Source organism: Mastigoproctus giganteus, chromosome 14 (assembly GCF_048544385.1).
Source record: "Mastigoproctus giganteus isolate SK-2022 chromosome 14, ASM4854438v1, whole genome shotgun sequence".
Classification (NCBI taxonomy): Eukaryota; Metazoa; Arthropoda; class Arachnida; order Uropygi; family Thelyphonidae; genus Mastigoproctus; species Mastigoproctus giganteus.
Window position 1 is genome coordinate 16252927 of NC_143588.1, and position 16307 is coordinate 16269233.

The window sequence follows — 16307 nt, forward strand, 5'->3', positions numbered from 1 at the left end:
GAGAATGAAAAAGACCTGGGGGAGTAATTGTGCAGTCAGATATGAAGTGCTGTGAGCAGTGCAGAAGTGCTGCCAGAGCAGGTCATGGAGTTTTGTCAATGATATATAGGAATTTTGCTAGCAGAGACAAGGAAGTTTTTATTACTTTGTATAAGGCAATGGTCAGGCCACGCCTTGAGTACTGTATACAGGTCTGAAAGGCTCACTTTAGGAAGGATGTAGAGTTGCTAGAACGAGTACAGAGAAGGGCAACAAGATTGGTGACAGGAACAAAGTGGTGCGCTTACGAAGAAAGACAAGTTCTGCAAGTTGCAGCATCTAGAGACTAGGCACCTGCAAGGTGATCTGATCGAGGTATGTAAGGCCTTGAATGGTTTGAGCAGGCTCAATGCTGACGGGATACTTCCGCTTGCTCAGATTAAGAACTTGAGGGGGCATAGATTCAAACTGAGGAAAGACTGTTGTAGAATAGATGGGCAGAAATTTGCCTTTAGCCAGCGGGTAGTTGATTACTGGAACACACTTACATCTGATGTTGTTGTGGAAGTTGATAACTTAAATAAATTTAAGGCTGAACTAGAGAAACATTTGGAGTGACCGAATGAGTGAAATGGAAAGGGTTTTTTTTTTTTTTTTGGCTAATGCTGTATAAGCTTGCTTTCTTGCATCATATGCCTCAACTAATTCTAATGCCAACAAAGAGAATACACTGAAAGGACAGAAATCATGGGATACCTGGTTTCTGGGCAAACTCGGTGCTCAACCCTCTCGCTAGCGGGTGAACTCACTGCCTAGCAGGAATATAGGCATACTGCAGTCACGTAGACGGTAATTCGATGTCATTATGGATGAACGTCGTGAGTTAACTGACTTTGAAAGAAGGATGATAGTGGGTGCCCAAAGCGTGGATCACTTTATCGTGGAGGTGGTACAGAAATTGTAGTATTCCCGTTTGACACTATCAAGAGTGTATTGGGAATACATCATTTCTGGAATAACATCTCATCGTGGGCACAGAAATGGGTGGATGAACATGGCCATCAATGTCTGTCTCATTTTGTTTCAGCCAACTGGAGAACAACAGTGGAATAAATCACCGCCGACTTCCATGAGGGAGGTACCTGAAACGTCAACACCAAGACCATCTGGTGTTCATTAGCCGCAATAGGTTATGGGAGCTGCTGACCCACCAGAGCCCCATTGCTAACATCATGACACAGACTCTACATCTGAACTGGGTGAAAGAACATTGGCACTGGACCTTGGATGATTGGAGGTGGGTCTCCTGGTTTTCGAGGAGTCCCATTTCCTGTTATTCAATCAGACAGGAGGGTGCATAGCTGGCAGAAACCACAAAGCTATGCACCCGTCAAGTCAAGGAACTATTCAGACAGGTGGACAGTCAGCAATGGTCTGGGGCGTGTTCAACTGGCATATGTCGGGACCTCTGGTTCTAGAGGCATTTCTGTATTTTCCAGGTAAGTGTCCATCCTTACAGACTATCTGCATTCCTTCTTAGTCATCGTGCTCCCATAGGGCAATGGACTCTTCCAGCAGGACAAACCACTTCCCCCACCCCCAACAGAGCTGTAGTGATTAGAACATGGTTCGAGGAGCATCCCACAGATTTTATCACAATGGAATGGCCTTCCTGTTCATCGGAAATGAACCCTGTGGAGCATCTTGTATAAGGCAATGGTCAGGCCGCACCTTGAGTACTATATACAGGTTTGGAGGCCTCATTTCAAGAAGGATGTAGAGCTGCTGGAATGAGTACAGAGAAGGGCAACAAGGTTAGTGAACGGAACGAAGGGTTGCTCTTACGAAAAAAGGCTTAAGTTTTGCAAATTACAGTGTCTGGGGACTAGGCACCAGCAAGGTGATCTGATAGAGGTGTATAAAGCCTTGAATGGTTTGAGCATGCTCAATGCTGATGGGATATTGCCACTTGCTCAGAATAATCACATGAGAGGGCATAAATTCAAATTGAGGAAAGACAGATGTAGGATAGATGTGCGGAAATTTGCCTTTAGCCAGCGGGTAGTTGGTTGGTGGAACAGACTTCCATCCCTTGTTGTGGAAGTTGATAGCCTAAATAAATTTAAGGCTCAGCTGGACAGGTATTTCGAACAAATGCGAGGGGTGAAATGAAAGGTTTTTTTTTTTTTTTTTTTTTTTGGCTGATGCATAAGCTTGCTTCCTTGCATCATATGCCTCTACTAATGCTAATCTCTGGGATGTTGTGGAAAGGTTCATTCGAGCTTTGGATCCTCCACCCAGGAATGGGATGGAATTATGGACGGCGGTGCAGCAAACATGGATGGAAATACCTGTGGAATGCTTTCGTGAGCTAGTGGACAAAATTCAATGCCTTGCTATGTGACTGCCCTTGTCTAGTGAAAGGTGAGTGTATCTGTTACTAGGCAGGTATTATCCATGATTTCTGTCCACTCAGTGTAAGTGACAGCAGTACTAGTAAATCTACCAAGAAAAGGAAAGCGATCGATTTGGATCAGAAAATTAAAATAATAAAGATATATCAAAATTTCCAAACACTAATATCGCATGGAATTTTGATTTATCAGTGTGAACAGAACACAATGACAAAGACAGAATACAAGAAGTGGTGAAGGGATCTGCACCAATGAAGTCAACTATAATAACCAAGACTACGAAATACATATCAGTTTTTACAGTACAATAACATACGTGTTTTCTTCCTTTTATGTTTTATTTTGTAATGTGCCACTCTGGTTACTTCATCGCTGTCCCCAGATAACTGAACTAATTAAAAATGTATAACTATTTTTCTATATATAACTAATTAATTGAAAAATATATAACTATTTCAACGTCTACAGTACAATGTCTACAGAAAGGATAGACAGGATAGGAAGGGGAGAGGGGTTATGCTATTAGTTAAGAAACACATAAAAACCAAGGAAGTGAAGCCAGTCAACATTGCTGGACAGTGCAGTGTTGAGTCAGTTTGGTGTGACATAAGCATTGGGAGATCAAAATTGAGAGTAGGAGTGTGCTATAGGCCTAATGACTTTGATGAGTATAATAAGAAACTGTACAGGGAAATAGAGTGGGCCAGTAAATCAGAGAGTCTTACAATGGGAGATTTTAATTTCCCAGATATTGACTGGAATTTGGGGGCTGGTCACTCACACACTAGCAGGGCTTTTGTGGATTTATTGGATGATTGTTTTCTACATCAGCATGTTCGGGAGGCAACTAGAGGGAGTAATACTCTTGATTTGATTATCAGCAGTGATTCTTCATGCATTAAGAATCTGCAGATAAATGAACCACTAGGTGGCAGTGATCACAGTGTGCTGAAGTGGGATTTACTCAAAGAGGTAACTACCATTAGGGGTAAAGGGAAGGGTTATTGCTTCCGTAAAGGCGACTACGATGGACTGAGACTGTATTTAAATTCTATACAGTGGGACCAACTGATGATGTTACCAACAGCAAATTCAAAATGGGAAGCATTCAAAGAACTTATCTTGGAAGCTACTAGGCTTTACATACCAACAAAGAAATATTATCCAAGGTTTAGGCCAAAATGGATGTCAGATGAACTAATGAGGCATATGGCAGAGAAGAAAAATGCATGGGATACTTAAAATTAACACATGACACAGAAGCCTATGATAGATACAAGTTGATATGCAACCAAGTTACAAAGGAGGTTAGGCAGGCGAAGGCAGATTACGAGAAATCCTTGGCAAGGGATGCAAAGAAAAACAGCAAAGAGTTCTTTACTTATGTAAACTCTAGAAGAAAGGGGATGAATCAGATTGGTCCACTTGATATTGATGGGTCAACTGTTGATGATCCTGCTCAGGTAGCTAACAAACTAAATGAATATTTTGCATCGACATTCACACATGAGGAGTTATTCAGCGAGGGGAATGCCAGAGGTGTATTCAACTCTAGCAGTAAGCTACAGAATCTTGAAATAACTGGGAGTAAAGTGGAGGAGAAACTGTTGAAGATAAACACAAGAAAGGCACCCGGGGTGGATGGGATCTATCCAGTTATATTAAAGGAGGCAGCAAAGGAAATAAGCAAACCTTAGCCATAATTATGAGAGCTTCCTTGGACTCAGGGGAGGTACACATAGACTGGAAATGTGCAAATGTGACCCCAATTCACAAAGGAGGATCAAAGGCTGACACAAGTAATTATAGACCTGTGAGCTTAACTTCTGTTCCAGGAAAATTAATGGAGGCACTGGTTAAAGAAGCACTGCAGGATCATTTAGACAAGACTTCAGTTATAGCTCGGACACAGCATGGTTTTGTTAAGGGGAAGTCTTGCCTGACCAACTTGATTGGATACTATGATATGTTCACAAAAGAACTGGATGCAGGGAATAGCTTTGATATTATACTTGGATCTTAGAAAGGCTTTTGATACTGTTGCACATGGAAGACTGCTACACAAATTGGAGCAGTGTGGCATTGGAGGCAAATTGCTGCTATGGATAAAGGGGTGGTTGAGGGGGAGAAGACAGAGAGTGGTAATCAATGGACACTGCTCATCGTGGACTAATGTTATTAGTGGAGTCCCTCAGGGCTCAGTGTTGGGTCCATTATTGTTTTCTGTATTTATAAATGATATTGATGATGGTATATCAAGCTTAATGTCCAAATTTGCAGATGATACAAAGTTGGCAGGGTTGTCAAGGACACTACTGACACTATGCTGCTGCAACAGGATCTGGAAAGGTTGAGCAGATGGGCTGAGAGGTGGCAAATGAAGTTTAACATTGACAAATGTAAAGTACTACACATGGGAAAAAGCAACCCCAGAGCAACGTATCAACTCTGTGGTGCTACACTGACAGTGGTAGAGAATGAAAGGGACTTAGGGGTGGTTGTGCAGGCAGATATGAAGTTCTCTGAGCAGTGCAGACGGGCTGCAAGAGTAGCTCATGGTGTCTTGTCAATGATATACAGGAATTTTTCTAGCAGGGATAAGGAGGTGATTATTCCCTTGTATAAGGCAATGGTCAGGCCACACCTTGAGTACTGTATACAGGTCTGGAGGCCTCATTTCAAGTAGGATGTAGAGCTGCTGGAACGAGTACAGAGAAGGGCAACAAGATTAGTGAATTGAACAAAGTAGTGCTCTTACGAAGAAAGGCTTAAGTTTTGCAAATTACAATGTCTGGAGACTAGGCACCAGCGAGGTGATCTGATAGAGGTGTATAAAGCCTTGAATGGTTTGAGCATGCTCAATGCTGATGTGATTCTTCCTCTAGCTCAGAATAATCACCTGAGAGGGCATAAATTCAAATTGAGAAAAGACAGATGTAGGATAGACGTGCGGAAATTTGCCTTTAGCCAGCGGGTGGTTGGTTGGTGGAACAGACTTCCATCCCTTGTAGTGGAGGTTGATAGCCTAAATAAATTTAAGGCTCAGCTGGACAGGTATTTTGAATGAACAGAGGGGTGAAGTTTTTTTTTTTTTTTTTTTTTTTTGGCTGATGCTGCATAAGCTTGCTTTCTTGCATCAAATGCCTCTACTAATGCTAATGCTATCATATTGCACCACTAACATAAAGTGAAAGAGCAATATTATGGCTGGGGTAAGAAGTGAAGATAAAACACATTTTCTTAATTTTCCGCACTTCTTTCAACATTTATATACCTTCTGGATTTTCTCAACTGCTGTTATAGCAAAATTTTACTAGAACTAAGTATATATAAAGTAAAGTATGTTTGACTGCTCAAGAAGAAAAAGTAAAATTGGCAAAAATTTTCAGCTTGCCTTTTGTTGGTACCTGGGAAAAGGTTTAGATCCACTTCTGTATTTTTCTTGTTTTCGCCCTTTTTCAAACGCATTGCTATAAATATCAAACAGCCAGTCCAATCTATTTAAAAATTTCATGACTTTCCTTGGAATATTTTTAGAGACTTGTGTGAAATTTCATGCTGACATGAAGTAGAGGTTCCTGTTCTTTGTACTCGCCAACCTCTCCCTTAAGAAGTAAGTGTGAAATCCCATTTCACATCTTCTGAGTAAGTACAGTATAGGAGTATTTAACAACTGAGAGATTACTTGCTAACCCTATCACTGGATTACAAGATGATGCTGCCAAACCTCTTTCATGTTTCATATTCTCCAAATATTTGCACCAGCACATTAAGCATGTTAAATGATTTTTAATTTTTAAAAAAGTAATTTAGAAAGTACTTTATAAGCTTTCATCAATTTTACCTCTGGGCTGCAAAGTAATGATTGGTAAAACAAGTTATCAGGTGATTTCACTTCAAATCATTAGAGAAAAGGGCTAAGGTAAAGAAAGCCTGCACGAGAACGACGAGAAATGTCAGATAACTTACACAGAAAATTAGTTTCCCGATACGGCACTCTAGTACTGTTCACTTAGTAAACAGACAGTAAGTGTTATAGGTCTGGAGCAGATGACAGGTAGGTATGGCAAACGATGAAATGATTGGTGGTGGGCACGACAGATGACAAGCTACTGTGTAGTCATTGGTTGGCATTATGATGTGTATTTACCAGTAAAGAACGGTGCATAATAGTTTTGTAATGAACGGGGAACACGTAATAGTAGCGATGAATCTTTTAAGGTGCTGATTGATATTATGATACGTGTGTATCCGCATGAGTGTTTTTAAAAATAAAAGTATAGTAATAAAAAATTAATATTTGTTAATAAATAACTTATGTGCTAGTCCACCCATGATTCTAAAGAAAAAAAAGGTTAGGTTACGCCCTCCATTTCGGCAGGGGTTCAAGCTCCCACAGGATTCAAGTGGAGGTAACCTGACCTTTTTTCACCACTAGGGCATATTATTGAACAAGAAAATAAAAATACAGTCATAAAAAAATTTATTTTTTTATGAATGTATTTTTAAATATGACTGATTCTAAAGAATAAAAGGTTAGGTTACCCCCTCCACTTCGGGAGGGGTTCAAGATTCCATGGGATTCAAGTCGAGGTAACCTGACCTTTTTTCACCATTACGAAATACTGTAATGGTGAAAAAAGGTTAGGGCATGTGCGATTAGGACAAGTTACCATTCGTGCTGCTAAAGTGATACTAAACTGATGTTATCGAGTGTTGTGTTCCCACACTAATCAGCACATCATTTGCCACGCCTACCTTTCAATCAATATAACGTTCTCGACTTTGCTCCAGACTGATAACACCTACCGTCTGTTTACCAAATTTGTTTGTTATTTGGTTTTTAGGAGCATTAGCAACTAAGGCCATATTGCTCCGGGATATGCGGTGGTCATTCCCTGACCTTTCCGCATCCTCCGTATTTGTTGGTGACAGGCTCGAACTCTGGTCTAATCAAGAAGTGTGTGCTACGCACTGCTGCTCCTTCCCACCTGGCTACGGAGGCACCTCTGTTTACCAAGTGACCAGCACTAGAGTGCCGTATAGCGAAACTAAATTTTCCGCGTAAGCTATCAGACATTTCTCGTCGTTCTCATGCAGGCTTTCTTTACCTTCGCCGAGAAAAGTGACTTAAATCACTGAGTCACCTCAAAATAAATCACATTCAACATAGTAGCAAAAGCCAGTGAGTGAGCAATATAACTGAATCACAGATTTGAATTATTGCAAGTCCAAGAGAATCAACACCCAACCTGCCCAAGGAAATGGCAAGTAACTTTATGGACTATTACAGCAGGAATTTTTCATGTGTGTGAATACAAGGAAGAATTACCCTGAGAGTCTTAGACAACCCACCTGAAGTTGCGGATCGGATGAATTGAACAGGTACTTTTGCATTTGTCTTTACTGACGAAAGACCCTTTATGCTCAGAGGAGGCTGTGCATGTGAGGCTGAGCCATATGAAATTAGTGATGCCATAATTACAGATGACTGTTTATTAGAAAAACATTTGAGCATAAAAAAAAAAGAAAAAAAAAAGTTGTTGCTTATACTCCGGCACGACCACCAGATCAGTGGAGTTTACAATAAATCAATCAATACAAATTCTTAATTGTATTTAGCAGTCATGGGCTTGAACCCCAGTCTACTCAAAGAGCGTGTGCTACTGAATTCATGCTCCTGACCACTCGGCTATGTCAGGCCTAAAGGCAAACTAAGACTCCCGGAGTTGATGGCATATACCTGTAGTTATTGTACTGTTATTTGGTTTTTAGGAGCATTAGCAACCAAGGCCATATTGCTCCGGGGATATGTGGTGGTCATTCCCTGACCTTTCCGCATCCTCCGTATTTGGTGGCTCATGGGCTCGAACCCCGGTCTAATCAAGAAGCGTGTGCTATGCACTGCTACTCGTGCACACCTGGCTATGAAGGTGCCTACCCTGTAGTCGTGAGGGAGTGTATTGAAGCATTGAAGTTAATTATGAGAGCATCTAATAATTTCAACATAGTTTATTTGGATTTTAGCACAGCATTTGACTAGATCCCTCATGAGAGGTTATAAACTTGAACAGGTTGAGATTACTGGTAAGATTCTAAGATGGATCACTGGATGGCTGCAGGGCAGAATGCAGAGGATTGTGATTAATGAATATTCTTCAGATTGGTGTAATGTCAGGAGTTGGGTCCCTGAAGGATTGGTTTTTGGCCCACTGTTGTTTCTCATTTTCATAAATGACATCAACAAAGGCAAAGAAAGCATGATGTTAAAATTTGCAAGCAGATGACGTAAAGATTGGCAAAGTCGTTAATGATCAGTGCCAAACAGTGCTCCTTCAGGATGACTTTAACAGACTTCAAAGATGGTCAGAGAAGTGGCAGCTATGTTTTAACACTGCAAAATGCACCGTCTTGTACTTGGGGAATAGCAACCCACAAATAAATTATACACTTGGCGGAGCTGAATTAAAAACATTAGATCGGAAAAGGGATCTGGGAGTTACAATACGGACATGTATGAAGTTTTCTGAACAGTGCAAATGACCACATTTGGAATAGACCACATCATGTTCAAGTATGGAGATGGCATCTGAAAAGAGACAATGAGCTTCTTGAAAGCATCCAAAGATGGGCCACTCGAATGATGAGATGCCCATCTTTGGGCATTGTCCTTCTCACCAATGGTGAGAAGGATGACTGTATGAGGAAACACTCTTGATTATGTGGGCTACAGAGTTTAGTACCTCAGAGGTGACCTGACTGAGGTTTATAAAGCTCTGAGAGGGATTAGTAAAATGAATGAAGGCGGAATTAGCATTAGCATTAGTAGAGACATTTGATGCAAGAAAGCAAGCTTATGCAGCATCAGCCAAAAAAAAAAAAAAAACCCACTTCCACTTCACCCCTCTGTTCGTTCAAAATACCTGTCCAGCTGAGCCTTAAGCTTATTTAGGCTATCAACCTCCACCACAAGGGATGGAAGTCTGTTCCACCAACCAACCACCCGCTGGCTAAAGGCAAATTTCCGTACGTCTATCCTACATCTGTCTTTCCTCACTGTTTATAAAGAATAAATATTCTCACTGTTATAAAGAATTCGTGCATATGGGCCTCGGCCCTGAGGAATGTATAGGATAAAGTTGTTATAAAGAATTCCAGAACAAGGAGTCATAAATTCAAATTACAGGTGTTGAGGTTTAGATTAGACTGTAGGAAGTTTTCTTTTAGCCAGCCTGTTGTTGATAGCTGGAACAAGTTGCCCCCACAGGTAGTTGAGGCTGACAGTTGGAATAAATTCAAAGGTCTACTGGACACTTACCTGTGTGAGGAGGGAAGCAGGTAATTTGTGTTTGCTTATCTGTTTGTTTGTGGTTTTTTTTTTTTTTTTTTGCCAATGCAGCAAAAACCTGTAGATTTCTTGCACTATATGGTGAATACTACTACTATTACTATTCTTCTTCTTCTTCTTTTGGCTTTAACCCAGGGTGGATCTATGAAACAGATCTGATACATAAAATTGGAAAAAAAAAAAAAAAAAAACTAGTAGGTTACGTTCTCATATAACAAGCACATTAAGAAAAATTTCTTTTATATTTTAAAGTGAACAATTAAGGACTTCAATAAGACTTACATTGTCATCTGGTGGTTCTTCAAAAGTACCAGCTTGGATGGAATAGGCAATAAAGCAGAGGGTGGCTCCTATCCACAAAAGAAGTGCAAAACCTCCAAAAAGATTTTTACAGAATTTAACCCATTCTGGAGTTTTCTTGGGTGGAGAGAGTGCATTGGGTCCATCACGTTCCATTATTTCTCGTGCCTGTTGCTGGGTTAATCCCTACAAGAAAAATGTATTTTGTGATTTTATCCAGAATGCCAATATCAATGTTATAAAAAATAAAATTTCAGCATTACTGAAAGAGATACAGAAAAAAAACAAAATAAAAAAAACATTAAAAATATTCTTCCTGCAATATCATTTTATGAGAAAGAAGCTACCTGCTCAATACTTCAGGGTTGAATTTGAAAGTGTCCGCAGTTCTACCCCCCAGACATGATAGGAGGGAGTATATGATGAGAGCCTTGTCGATCAATTCGGCCCTAGAGTTGTGCAAGGATCAAGTGGTAGACTCCATAGCCGAGTGGGCAGGAGCGGGAGTGCAGTAGCACACGCTCTTTGAGTAGACCGGGGTTCAAGCCCCTGACTGCTGAATACGGTCGATCTGCCAACCCGCATTGGACCAGCGTGGCAGATTATGGTCCATTTCCCTCAGCATGAATTGTTGAGGAGGCTTCCATCCTGCAGTGGGTTGATAATGGCTGCACTTTACTTTACTTTTTTAAGTGGTAGAATTTTTCTCAGCCAGGTCTGTGCTTGTTAACAGGAGAGACTGCTTCTACAGGGATGGGATACACTTAAATATAAAGGGTGGAAGAATATTTGCTGATGATATCGAGGCAGAGTTAGCTGGGTCAGAAAACTGCTAGGCTTGGGGGATAAGGACTAATAGAATAGCCGCTGGCAGAGGTAAAAAGTGATTCTTGCACTACTTCTATTGAAATGCAATTGAGCAGCAGCCTGGAAAGCAAAGCAATGGGAATTTCCAGGACTGCTGGGAGTGGAACAAGTAAATACATGGGCTGCATTAGGGTAACTAAGAATAGAAACAATGCATGTATACTTGCATGTACACCAATGCTAGGAGTATAGTTAATAAATTCGATGAGCTTGAAGTGCTAGTCAAGACATCAAAGGCAGATATTGTTGGGATATCAGAGACATGGTGTCACACAGACATAAGAAGTGCAGAACTGGAATTTGGGGAGTACAATGTGTACAGAAAGGATAGAGAAGGACAGGAAGGGAGGAGGGATTATGCTGTTAGTTAAGAAACACAAAATCTAAGGAAGTGCATCCAATTGATGTTGGTAGACAATGCAATGTTGAGTCTGTTTGGTGTGACATAAGCACTGGGAAAGAAAAAATTTGAGTTGGTGTGTGCGTTACAGGCCTAATGAATCTGACGAGTATAATGAGCAATTGTGCAGAGAAATAGAGTGGGCCAGTAAATTAGAGTGTCTTATAACGGGGAATTTTAATTTCCCGGATATTTACTGCAATTTGTGGTTTGGTAACTCACACACTAGCAAGGCTTTTGTGGATTTATTGGATGATTGTTTTCTACAGCAGCATGTTCAGGAGGCAACTAGAGGGAGTAATACTCTTGATCTGATTATGAGTAATGATTCTTCATGCATTAAGAAACTGCAGATAAAGGAACAACTAGGTGGCAGTGATCACATTGTGCCGAAGTGGGATTTACTCAAAGTGGTAACTACCATAATGGGTAAAGGGAAGGGTTTTTGCTTTTGTAAAGGTGACTACTATGGTCTGAGACAGTATTTAAATTCTATACGGTGGAACAATTGAAGATGTAACCAACAGAAAATTCTAAATGGGAAGCATTCTAAGAATTAATCTTGGAAGCCACTAGGCTTTTCATAGCAACAAATAAATATTGTTCAAGATTTAGGCATAAATGGATGTCAGATGAACTAATCAGACATGTGACAGAGAAGAAAAATGCATGGGATACATATAAATTAACATGTGACACAGAAGCCTACAATAGATATAAGCTGATTTGTAAGCGAGTTACAAAGGAGGTTAGGTAGCCGGAGGCAGATTACGAGAAATCTTTGGCAAAGGATGCAAAGAAAAACAGCAAAGAGTTCTTTACTTATGTAAACGCTAGAAGGAAGGGGATGAATCAGATTGGTCCACTTGATATCGATGGGTCAAGTGTTGATGATCCTGCTCAGGTAGCTAACAAACTAAATGAATATTTTGCATCGACATTCACACATGAGGAGTTATTCAGGGAGGGGAATTCCAGAGGTGTATTCAACTCTCGCAGTAAGCTAGATAATCTCCTGTTAACAAGTAAGCTAGATTACTTGTTAACAGGAGAGACTGCTTCTACAGGGATGGAATACACTTAAATAGAAAGGGTGCAAGAATGTTTGCTGATGCTATCGAGGTAGTGTTAGGTGGGTCGCAAAACTGCTAGATTGGGTGGATACAGCGACTAATAGATTAACAGTAGCCACTGGCAGAGGTGAAAGTGATTCTTGCACTGCTTCTATTGGAATGAGCAGCAGCTTGGAAAATACGATGCAGGATATTTCAGAGACTGCTGAGAGTCATTGGGGTAAAAAGTAAACACATGGGTTGTGTTAGGGTAGCTATGAAAAAAAAAACAGGTGCATGTATACTTGCATGTACACCAATGCTAGGAGTTTGGTAAATAAATTTGATGAATTTGAGGTATTGCTCAAAGCATCAAAGGCGGATATTGTTGGGATATTAGAGACGTGGTGTCACACAGATATAAGTAATGCAGAACTGGAATTTGGGGAGTACAACGTCTACAGAAAGGATAGACAGGATAAGAAGGGAGGAGGGATTATACTATTAGTTAAGAAACACATAAAATCCAAAGAAGTGAAGCCAGTCGACATCGCTGGACAATGCAGTGTCGAGTCAGTTTGGTGTGACATAAGCATTGGGAGATCAAAATTGAGAGTAGGAGTGTGCTATAGGCCTAATGACTCTGATGAGTATAATAAGAAACGGTACAGGGAAATAGAGTGTGACAGTAAATCAGAGTCTTATAATGGGGGATTTTAATTTCCCGATATTTACTGGAATTTGTAGGGTGGTCACTCACACACTAGCAAGGCTTTTGTGGATTAATTAGATGATTGTTTTCTAAATCAGCATGTTCGGGAAGCAACTAAAGGGAGCAATACTCTTGATTTGATTATCAGTAGAGATTCTTCATGCATTAAGAATCTGCAGATACAGGAACCACTAGGTGGCAGTGATCACAATGTGCTGAAGTGGGATTTACTCAAGGAGGTAACTACTATCAGGGGTAAAGGGAAGGGTTATTGCTTTCGTAAAGGCAACTACGATGGTCTGAGACAGTATTTAAATTCTATACAGTGGGACCAACTGATGATGTTACCAACAGCAAACTCAAAATGGGAAGCATTCAAAGAACTTATAGTAGTAGTAGTAGTAGTGGCGGCATGTGATGCAAGAAAGCATGTGTATGAGCTTATGCAGCATCAGCCAAAAAAAAAAAAAAAAAACCTAGTATCTTGGAAGCTACTAGGCTTTACGTACCAACTAAGAAATACTGTTCAAGGTTCAGGCCTAAATGGATGTCAGATGAACTAAGCAGACATATGGCAGAGAAGAAAAATGCATGGGATACATATAAATTAAAATATGACACAGAAGCCTATGACAGATATAAGTTGATCTGTAATCAAGTTACAAAGGAGGCTAGGCAAGCGAAGGCAGATTACAAGAAATATTTGGCAAGGGATGCAAAGAAAAACAGCAAGGAGTTCTTTACTTATGTAAACTCTAGAAGGAAGGGGATGAATCAGATTTGTCCATTTGATATCGATGGTTCAACTGTTCATGATCCTGCTCATGTAGCTAACAAACTAAATCAATATTTTGCATCTACATTCACACATGAGGAGTTATTCAGGAAGGGGAATGCCATAGATGAAGTAAACACTGGCAGTCTTTACTTCATCTATGGTGAAGTGAGCTAGATGATCTTGTAATAATTGAGAGTAAAGTGGAGGAGAAATTATTGAAGACAAGAAAGGCACCTGGGGTGGATGGGATCTATCCAGTTATATTAAAGGAGGCAGCAAAGGAAGTAAGCAAAATGTTAGCCATAATTATGAGAGCTTCCTTGGACTCAAGGGAGGTACCAACAGACTGGAGATGTGCAATTCACAAAGGAGGACCAAAGGCTGACACAAGTAATTATAGACCTGTGAGTTTAATTTCTGTTCCAGGAAAATTAATGGAAGCACTGGTTAAAGAAGCACTGCAGGATCATCTTGACAAGAATTCAGTTATAGCTCAGACACAGCATGGTTTTGTTAAGGGAAGGTCTTGCCTGACCAATTTGATTGGATACTATGATGTAGTCACAAAAGAATTGGATGCAGGGAATAACTTTGATATTATATATTTGGATCTTAGAAAGGCTTTTGATACTGTTGCCAGACTGCTGCACAAATTGGAGCAGTGTGGCATTGGTGGCAAATTGTTGCTATGGATAAAGGGGTAGTTGAGTGGGAGCAGACAGAGAGTGGTAATTAATGGACACTGCTCATCGTGGAATAATGTTATTAGTGGAGTCCCTCAGGGTTCAGTGTTGGGTCCATTGTTGTTTTCTGTATTTATAAATAATATTGATGATGGTATATCAAGCTTAATGTCCAAGTTTGCAGACGATACAAAGGTTGGCAGGGTTGTTAAGGATGCTACTGATGCTATGCTGCTGCAACAAGATCTGGAAAGGTTGAGCAGTTGGGCTGAGAGGTGGCAAATGAAGTTTAACATTGACAAATGTAAAGTATTACATATGGGAAACAGCAACCCCAGAGCAACGTATCAGCTCTGTGGTACTACACTGACAGTGGTAGAGAATGAAAAGGACCTGGGGGTAATTGTGCAGGCAGATATGAAGTTCTCTGAGCAGTGCAGATGGGCTGCAAGAGTAGCTCATGGTGTCTTATCAATCATATACAGGAATTTTTCTAGCAGGGATAGGGAGGTGACAATGGTCAGGCCACACCTTGAGTACTGTATACAGGTCTGGAGGCCTCATTTCAAGAATGATGTAGAGCTGCTAGAACACGTACAGAGAAGGGCAACAAGGTTAGTGAATGGAATGAGGGGTTGCTCTTACGAAGAAAGGCTTAAGTTTTGCAAATTACAGTGTCTGGAGACTAGGCACTGGCGAGGTGATCTGATAGAGGTGTACAAAGCCTTGAATGGTTTGAGCATGCTCAATGTTGATGGGATACTGCCTCTTGCTCAGAATAATCACCTGAGATGGCATAAATTCAAATTGAGGAAAGATAGATGTAGGATAGATGTGCGGAAATTTGCCTTTAGCCAACGGGTAGTTGGTTGGTGGAACAGACTTCCATCCCTTGTTGTGGAAGTTGATAGCCTAAATAAAATTAAGGCTCAGCTGGACAGGTATTTCAAACGAACGCAGGGGTGAAGTGGAAGGAGTTTCTTTTTTTTTTTTTTTTTTTTGGCTGATGCTGCATAAGCTTGCTTTCATGCATCATATGCCTCTACTAATGCTAATCTTCTAATAACTGAGAGTAAAGTCAAGAAGAAATTGTTGAAGATAAACACAAGAAAGGCACCTGGGGTGAATGGGATCTATCCAGTTATATTAAAGGAGGCAGCAAATCAAGTAAGCAAACCCTTAGCCATAATTATGAGAGCTTCCCTGGACTCAGGGGAGGTACCCATGGACTGGAGATGTACAAATGTGACCCCAATCCACAAAGGAGGATCAAAGGGAGACTCAGATAATTACAGACCTGTTAGTTTAACTTCTGTTCCAGGGAAATTAATGGAGGCACTGGTTAAAGAAGCTTTGCAGGATCATCTAGACATGACTTCAGTTATAGCTCAGACACAGCATGGGTTTGTTAAGGGGGAATTCTTGTCTGACAAATTTGATTGGATACTATGATATAGTCACAAAGGAACTGGATGCAAAGAATAACTTTGATATCATATATTTGGATCTTACAACAGCCTTTGATATTGTTGCACATGGAAGACCGCTGGACAAATTGGAGCAGTGTGGCATTGGAGGCAAATTGCTGCTATGGATAAAGGGATGGTTGAGTGGGAGAAGACAGAGAGTGGTAATCAATGGACGCTGCTCAACGTGGACTAATGTTATTAGTGGAGTCCCTCAGGGTTCAGTGTTGGGTCCATTGTTGTTTTCTGTATTTATAAATGATATTTATGATGGTATATCAGGCTAAATGTCCAAGTTTGCAGACGAT

The 16307-nt window shown here is 40.5% G+C and overlaps 1 protein-coding gene across 2 annotated transcripts in view; it reads right to left on the reverse strand.

The window, feature by feature from the left end:
- LOC150074993 (sodium/potassium-transporting ATPase subunit alpha-like) overlaps window positions 1-16307 on the reverse strand; it is a 632142-nt gene that overhangs the window by 411488 nt on the left and 204347 nt on the right. For both annotated transcript variants that reach the window (XM_090388637.1, XM_090388636.1), the window contains exon 4: window positions 10024-10227. In XM_090388637.1, coding sequence (XP_090244763.1) covers window positions 10024-10227 — 204 coding nt within the window. The remainder of the gene's footprint in view (window positions 1-10023; window positions 10228-16307) is intronic.